The 8,281-nt window shown below is 55.8% G+C and overlaps 1 protein-coding gene across 3 annotated transcripts; it reads right to left on the reverse strand.

The window, feature by feature from the left end:
- Positions 1 to 4,618: 4,618 nt before the first annotated feature.
- Positions 4,619 to 7,457, reverse strand: Tnfrsf13c (TNF receptor superfamily member 13C). 3 transcript variants are annotated; one of them, XM_052748453.1, is made up of 3 exons: positions 6,995 to 7,457; positions 6,598 to 6,852; positions 4,619 to 6,091 (listed from the first exon to the last, which is right to left on the reverse strand). In XM_052748453.1, exons 1-3 carry the CDS (start codon positions 7,143 to 7,145, stop codon positions 5,946 to 5,948), a joined length of 552 nt encoding a protein of 183 aa, XP_052604413.1. In that variant the 5' UTR covers positions 7,146 to 7,457; the 3' UTR covers positions 4,619 to 5,945. The 3 variants fall into 3 exon arrangements, with proteins under 3 accessions (XP_052604413.1, XP_052604414.1, XP_052604412.1); XM_052748454.1 differs by having other exon boundaries at positions 4,619 to 6,124; positions 6,598 to 6,801; positions 6,995 to 7,454; XM_052748452.1 differs by having other exon boundaries at positions 4,619 to 6,124; positions 6,995 to 7,450.
- Between the last annotated feature and the right edge of the window lie 824 nt (positions 7,458 to 8,281).

An 8,281-nucleotide genomic window follows, 5' to 3' on the forward strand; every position in this document is an offset into this window, starting at 1 on the left:
GATGGTGTTTCTGTTCATTGTGGAGCGACACTTGACTAGGTTACAGTTCCCGCTCTAGGTGGACCCATCCATCCCTCTGAATCTTAGTTTTCTCATCAGCAGGATGGGCAGCCAGCAGTCCTTTCACAGAGCTACAAGGAGATGCTAAAGGCCGTGACTGGAAACACCTAATATGGGCAGCCACCTGGGGGTGCCCCTGCAGAAGGTAGTGATGTGACATCAGCTGCCACTCAAGTCAGAAGGCAGCACCTAAGTTCTTCCATTTCCTCCAGAGGTTCTAGGGATGTTAGACTCCCTGCTAGCACAGATGCTGACTCCAGGAGGGGGTCTGGAGGGAGGGCCCTGGGCTGCCTTTGTCTCCTGAGAGGCAGCTCGTGACTCAGGCTCCAGCTGCCTGTGGGAGGGAGGGGGCGATCGGGCTCCTGAGGTCTCAAGGGAGCAGCAGGATTGGGGGGGTGGGGGAGCTGCGCTCCGAAACTCAGCCTGCCTGTCCCAATATTTATGCACTATATCCTGGCCTCTGCCTTCTCCTGCCTGGGAGGTTCAGGTAACCTCGCTGTGCTTGCACCCACCGGATTAGTGTCCTTCAGGAGCCTCCGGAGACCAGAGCTGGTGAGGACAGGGCTGGAAGGCCATTAGACAGTGGGGCCACCGGTTCAGGAAAGTCCTTCCAGCCCAGGAAGCCCATGCCTGGGGGCAACTCTACCGAGTCAGCTCAGAAAGTGGGATGTGGGGGTGTCCTGATTCCTGTCACTTGTGCAACATCCTAGTGTGTGTGATGGCCCACATCCAGACCCCTCTTACTCCGGCCGCAGTTCTCTTGGAAGCACGGGAAGCCAGGGACCCCTCGTGAAGAGAGCTGGAGAGGAGTAGGGGCTTGTACTCAGCGGCAGAGAGCTAGCCTGGTGAGCACAAGGGATTCCATCTTCAGCAGCACGAAAAGAAAAAAAACCAAAAAGCTTAGCGTGGCAGCGAACATCATCATTTGTAAGGGGTTGACCAGATCAGGAGTTCAGGGCCATTCTCCACCACACCGCGAGTTTGAGCCCAGCCTGGACTACTGGAGACCGCTTTTTTTTTTTTTTTTTTTCGTTTTTCGAGACAGGGTTTCTCTGTGTAGCTTTGCGCCTTTCCTGGGACTCACTTGGTAGCCCAGGCTGGCCTCGAACTCACAGAGATCCACCTGGCTCTGCCTCCCGAGTGCTGGGATTAAAGGCGTGCGCCACCACCGCCCGGCGTTGGAGACCGCTTCTTAAAACAAGACGAGAAGGTACCGTTGCCTCAGACCCGACCTGCCCTTTATCAGTCTCCGCCCTTGACCCCACCCCTTGGATTGGCCTCTGGTCACACCCCTTTTCTGCAACCCCGCCGCCTCCTCAGCTCCGCCTTTCCTTGACCCCGCCCCAGGCCCCGCCCCGCCCCTCTAGTCCGACCCCCGAGGCTGCGGCTGGTGGTCTGTTGCTGACTTCCTGAGCTGCGCGGATAGAGGTTCTCCCATCGCGGAGGCAGGGATGACAGGCAGACCAACTTCTAAGGACGGTCCTGTCTGTTCATCTCGGCTGACAAAGAGGAGGTTGGGGGTGGGGGGTGGTCAGCAGGCCTTCTGATCTGGCTTCGCTAGTGGGTCCCCACCTCCACTTGGAACACTCAGGCCCGGAGCTGCCAGGCAGGAAGTGAAAACAGCCTGCAGGAAACACCAAGGGGAACTGAGACTTCTGCCCTCTGCCCCCACCTGTTAGTCCCTGGGGACCTTGGGGAAACCAGACCCTCCAAAGGAAACCCCAGACAGAAGCAGGCTAGGGGGTGTCGGGCTGTCTCCCTCTGTCCCCACTTCATCCAATGTGTCTTCCAGAACCTACCTTGGGCCAAAACTAACGCCAAAAACAAGTCTTGGAGTGGTGATGAAAACGACGTGGGGTCCAGCCGCTCCCAAGAACCTAGCTTGTCTAGGTGACCCCCTGTTGGGTAGGCAGACCAGGTAGGGGCAGGAACCCCAATAAAAATCAGCCACATCGCTGGTTGTGATTTGTGTCTCGGAGTCACATAACCACGCTTGCAGATATGAAATCGTCCTGGCCATCAGGAAAGGGGCGACACCCACAGAGGTCATTAGAAAGGTCAAGCCTCCGGTGGTGGCGCACGCCTTTGATCCCAGCACTCAGGAGGCAGAGCCAGGTGGATCTCTGTGAGTTCGAGGCCAGCCTGGTCTACAGAGCGAGATCCAGGACAGGCACCAAAAACTACACAGAGAAACCCTGTCTCGAAAAACCAAAAAAAGAAAAAGAAAGAAAAAAGAAAGGTCAAGGCCATTGTCACTGCGGTCCTTCTGGAAACAGAGACCACGCAGAGGTTTTGGCAGAAGGAGGCGCTTGCTCTGTGCCCGTGACGCCAGCAGAGCCTGCAAAGGACCAGATGCTTCATGGAAAACTTGACAACTGTTGAAAAGCCCAACTGGGAGTATTTAAAGACAGAACCTACTGTGTGCGAAGATCGAGATGGAACTTCAGGGAAAAGGTATGAGGGGGACAGTACACACTTGCAGAGGTCAGGGGGCAACTCGTGGGAGTCAGCCCGCCCCTTCCGCCACGTGGGTTCCAGGATCAAACTCGGGTTGCTGGGCTTGGCAGCAAGCACCCTGACCGGGTGAGCCATCTTGACCCGAGATGGGAAACTTTTAAGACTGCAATGATTATGGCGGTGAGCCACGCACACGGCGCACACAGAAGCCAGCTCTTTGGGCCATGGTCAGCTCCCCTCAGCAGCCTCCACTCTGCATTATCACAATGTACTTTCCAACTCATATGCGAAGAGAGTATCTCGATTCCCCCCCCCCCCCCCCCCCCCCCCCCCCGCCCAGGGTTTCTCTGTGTAACAGCCCTGGCTGTCTTAGGATTTTCTCTGTAGACCAGGCGGGCTTCGAACACACACAGAGATCTGCCTGCCGCTGCTTCCCCAAGTGCCTGGCTTATTTTTAATACTTTTAAAAGCCAAACATGAATCCCTTCCCCCTTCCAGGTGTTGTTATGAAAACGAAGTGCAGAATGGAAGGGTTAGGGTTAGGGTTTCTTTCCCCAGAAAGCAACACCCATGGCCAACGGCCAACGGGAAGGTGCTGATTTCACCTGCCTGCCCTTGGGGGAGGGGACAGTGTCCCTACTCCTTGTCCCCTCCACTTGCTTTTCCTGGCTTTCCCAAAGAGTTTCCTTTTTGTTTGATTATGATGATGAGGGCGGGTTCTCTTCCTATATAGGTAGGCCTCACTTTCCTCATCTGTAAAATGGGGATGTGTGAGACTTCTCTCAGGTTCCTTCAGCCCTTCTCCTTTAGGGGCCAGAGACCAGGAAGAGAACTTTGTATCCATCCCCCCATTTTCTTCAAAAGAAACAGGTTGAGGGGAAACCGTGTGCCAGCCAGAGGCTTAGCTGGGATGAAGAGGGGCCAAAGGTTTGCATGCCATGGCCCCTCAGGGGTTTCATAGTCCCTTTTTACCTCCAGAGCCTAGATCCCTGCTATAGCTGATACAGGTGGCCAGGGACAGCACAGACTTCTCCAGCCCCAGGCTAGAGTGGACAGCAAGGGTTTGACTGATACCTGTCACTCACTGTTCGCCATCTGACCTCATCCTACTCACCTAGCCCCCTGGAGAGAGGAGGGGCATCTTGGAAATAGATGTCCAGGTCCTGGAGGCTCTAAATGCTACTAGCTACTGTTTTCTAAACTAGAAAGGGAGTGGGTGGGAGGGGCAAGTGTTGCCAGGAACAGAGCTCAGCCAACACAGAGGGATTCCATTTCTGACTCCCGGGCCAGTGCTCCCTCCCAGCAGAGGCTAAGCGGGTGACAAGTTCCAACAAGCTTCACCATGAGGAGGGCAGGCAGGAGACATGATGGCTGCCCGTGAGTGCAGGGTGCCCCAGAACTGGATAGAGAGGATGTGCAGCTTCAGAGCGAAGAGCACACTGTCGGGGAACAGCTTCCACGGGGTGATGTCGAGCCTGGGGTTAGCACAAGCTTGGCCAAGAAAGCCCAGTTCAAGGGGCGAACAGTCCACAGAGGGAACACAAAGGACCTCAGCCCAGCCTTCTTCGGAGCCAAAGGCCTGCCCTGGCCTCTCTATGAAGGAGTCCCATAGGCCACGGCCCTATGTGCAGCCAAGCGGGCTGTGCCCAGGGGACACTGGGCCCCAGGTGCTCTCTGGGGGAGAGTACCACCGTGGTGTTCCTTCAGCTTGAGTATAGACTCCAGCCTGAGACTACAGATTTCTTCCTAAGGCTCTAGAAATTGCCATTGGGGTGGAGATGGCATCTTCTGTCCCAGCAGACTGAGCCAAAGCAATCCATGGTTATTCCTGGGTTACTGACACCTGAGACTCAGGACAGCACAGCCCAATCATTTCCCCCAACTCCCAGGTTATTTCTAAAAATTGACCTTATGGTTGAGATGTAGCTCAGTGGAGACCACTTGTTTAGCGTGGGCCTGGTCCCCAATGCTATGAAAATTCCAGAGAATCTTGCACTAAATACCCATCAAATCAAACCATCAGCTCGTTGCCCGTCACGTCACCTGCATCAGCGTCACCTCACCTGCATCAGCAAGAAGCAGAGAAACACGACACCCCAGATACAGGCTGAGCATCTTCCCGCCGGCCGGCCTTTATTCAGATTAATTCTGTTCATAATGGCACCTTCCCTGCTACCAGGAAAGGCTCTTGCTCACAGTGCCTGCATCAGTCTGTTTTATAGTACTGTAACAAAACGCTAAGGCTAAATAACTTTACAAAGAAATAAGGTTGACTTAGCTCACAGTCCTGAAGGCTCACATCTGATGATAGCCCCTCTTGCTGGCAGAGCCCAGAGTGGGCACAGTAATCACAGGGCCAGAGAGAAGGCGTGCTCGTTGCTACTTACTGCTTCGTCCTGGTGACTTTCCCTGACCTTCCAAGCATACCACTTCTAAACACCAGAATGAGATTAATTATCTAAAAATAACAATAATTAGAGGAAAAATATCAAAATTTAAAAAAGATTTTATTACTATTATTTTGAGACTTGGTCTCACTATATAGCTCTGGCTAGCCTGGAACTTCCTCTGTAGACCAGGCTGGTCTCCAACTCACAGAGATCCGCCTGCTTCTGCCTCCTCAGTGCTAGGATTAAAGGCATGGGCCAGCACACCCAGCCTGTATTTTGTAATTTGTAAGTGTGTGTGGGGGTCTGTACATGGGAATGAAGATGCCCATGGAGTCCAGAGGCATCTGATCCCCGGAAGCAAGAGTTAAAGTCGGTAATGAGTCACCTGAAGTGCATGCTGGGAATTAAACTCTGGTCCTCTGGAACAGCAGTAAGCACTCTTAACCACTGAGGCATCTTTCTAGCCCCTATTTTTAACATTTTAAATTGTGTGTGTGTGTGTGTGTGTGTGTGTGTGTGTGTGTGTGTGTGTGTGTGTGTATGTGTGTGTGTGTGTGTGTGTGTGTGTGTACGTACATGTGCAAGCAAATGAGGTTGGTACCTTTGGAGGCAAGAGGCTTTGGATCTCTCGAAGACAGAAGTTACAGATGGTTGTGAGCTGCCAGACATTTCCACAAGAACAGTTCATGAACGTAACTGCTGACCCATTTCTCCAGTCCACCACCCAGATTTTGTAGAAAGAGATCAAATGTCCAGTCTCTACCTCTTCAAAGAGATTAACATCCAACACTCAAGCCTACCCAACCACTGAAGGCATAAGAGCTTAAAAAACAACCTCAAAAATGGAATGTTCTCGAGCCAAAGGCTAGCACAGAAACAGTCTCATGCTGGTGGGAGCCCGTGGCTTGTAGTGTCTGTGGTTCCGCTGGGTTCCCTCTAGGCAATGGGCTCCGTCCCTGAAGAGCTGAACTCCTTTTCCAAGCCCTTGGGTGAGAGTCCAAAAACTCCACAGGGCTCCCTCGGTTCCCTCCACGGCTGCTATTCCTCAGGGCCGGCTGTCTTGGTGGTCACCAGCTCAGTGGAGCCCAGTTCCGTGGCTGGCACTGGGATGCTATGGCCTGGCAGGGTGGTGTCTGCATCTTCTTTGGGAGTAGGCCAGATGGGAGCGGAGGCGTGAAGGGTTTCTGAGAAGGACACGAAGACATTGTCCAGGGACTCTAGGGTAGGTGAGGGACCAGGTAAGGCAGGTCAGGATTGAATCATAGCCTCCCTGCCTGTTCTAGAAGCCTCCTCTGGAACAGCCCTCAGTGGAGGAAGTGGAACAGCACATGACAAGTCTTCAGGACAGGAAGTGCTGAGTCCAGAGACTTGAAAAGATGAGGAGGTGGGGGGCTGCTGACAGGGAGAGGGGTGTCTGGCCAGTCTACTGGACATAACATAGGACCAGGCCCCTCGGGCTCCCAAAGGGCAGGGCAGACACTTTCATCCCCAAACATCTGTCCTGGGCTCTGAGTCCTTGCTTGGATTAAGGTCTGAGCGGAGCTGTCCTCCTTGCGCACTTGACAGCCTCAGAGCTGACTCTTCAAGACCCCCTCAGGCCTGGGTCCTGGTTCTGGACCTCCCCTAATCACCCAGAGTTGTGCCCCCCACCCCCCAGCCGCCATTGCGCTCCCCCAGACACGGTTCTCACCTTCCTGGACTCCGTCTGGGATGTCCGGGGAGGCCATCCTGCGCTGCTGCCACCACCTCCAGGTCACCAGGGCCACCAGCAACACCAGCAGCACCAGTCCCAGGAGCGCGGGGGCGCCGAAGAGGAGCCCGGGCAGCGGCAGCGTCGCGTCAGACCCCGGCCCCATGCCCACCGACTCCTGCGGCTGCAGCGCTGTCCCGGGCGCTGATGGCGAAGGGGATGCAGATGGAGGGCGGGGGACCGAGGGACCGAAGGCTGGGCGGGGGAGGGACAGAGAGAGACGGGCGGTGAGGGCCATGGGGGGGCGCTGGCCCCAGGATCAGCAGAGGGGGCACGTGGCGCTGCCGGGCTGGGGGACCTTGGGCCGGGTCCCGCCTGTCACCGTGGCCTTGCTTACCGTGCCGAGGAGGAGGGTCCGGCGTGCGGAGGAGCTCACAGGCCACGCAGTGTCGCACCAGAGGGTCGAAGCACAGTGTCTGAACGCATGGCGTGGGCACCGGGCTGTCCCGGCTTCTCCGGCTTCTGGTCCCGCGCTTCCTGGCGTCCATGTCGCCACCGCATGCAGGTGGGACAGAGTTGAGTCTGGGCTCTGTGCCCCTCTAGTCTAGAATGAAACCCGGACGCGGCATCCTCGGCCCCGCCCTTGCCTGCTGGGGTGGGACCACTGGGGTGGAGCCGCAACCTCGCCTGGAACCTCAGACCTCTTTCACCTGTGGTTCCTGTATTAAACCACTCAACTGTCACCGCAGACGACAGCTGAGCATTGCCAGCGCTGGGGGCTGGAGGGGGTGGGGAATGTCAAACTAGAGCCTGCCTGCTCTTGGACAGCAGAGGGGATGGACCCAGCCGTCACCTACCTCCCTCAGCCCCCTGTGGCCTCTGCTGTGCCTCACCAAGTCCAGTTGCTCCACTAGCCATCTACCCCCAGTTCCTTCCTCTTCTGCCCTTCCTAGGGTCAAGACATTGAATGCCCACAGTGGTGACGGAGGGCACGGATATCCTAAAAGACTTCCTAGTCTCGCTACCCTCTTGTCTTCCATATTCTTGTCCTCTGCCCAGCCCTGCCTGCCTCCCCATTACCTTTGAGAGTAGTGGGAACAGGCAACCAGTTACTCTGAACTCCGTGGGAGTGGGTAGATACCAGGCCTGGCCTGGAGGCCACCAGCACAGGTCACCACCAAAAATGAGGGGAGAATGTAAGAAAAATGACATGGCGTTGATAGAGAGGTGCCGTCTAGGGGCCCGTGGTGGGGTGGAGTATTAGTAAAAGCCTGGCGGCACAAATGGGAAGACTTGGGGGAGGGGGGCAGGCTAGGACGGCAGGAAGCTTGGACTCTGACAGCAGGGTGCTGGGGAGCTAAACCGGCTGGAAGCAAGCAGAGAGCCTAGGTAGGATCTGCAGATTATCCAGGGACCTGTTTCCCTCCAGTTCCTTTCTGGGAGCTGTGACCCTGCTTGTGACTCTCCTGCTTGTGACCGTGCTTGGCCGCGCCTTGTCCATGGCCCTGCTGTATCAGGCTCTGGTCCTCAGTATTAGTCTCCCACCAGCATCACTCAAACCCTGTCAACCACACAAACCAGCTCTCTGGGTCTTGTGACATATGCAGCCCCCTCTCCAGGGGTCATGGGCTGAAGAGCACCCGAGGGGGCTCCCAGCTCGGAGCTCAGGCCTGGAGTTCCCTGG

This window comes from Peromyscus californicus, unplaced genomic scaffold (assembly GCF_007827085.1).
Source record: "Peromyscus californicus insignis strain IS unplaced genomic scaffold, ASM782708v3 Scaffold_20__1_contigs__length_68692818, whole genome shotgun sequence".
In the NCBI taxonomy this organism is placed as follows: Eukaryota; Metazoa; Chordata; class Mammalia; order Rodentia; family Cricetidae; genus Peromyscus; species Peromyscus californicus.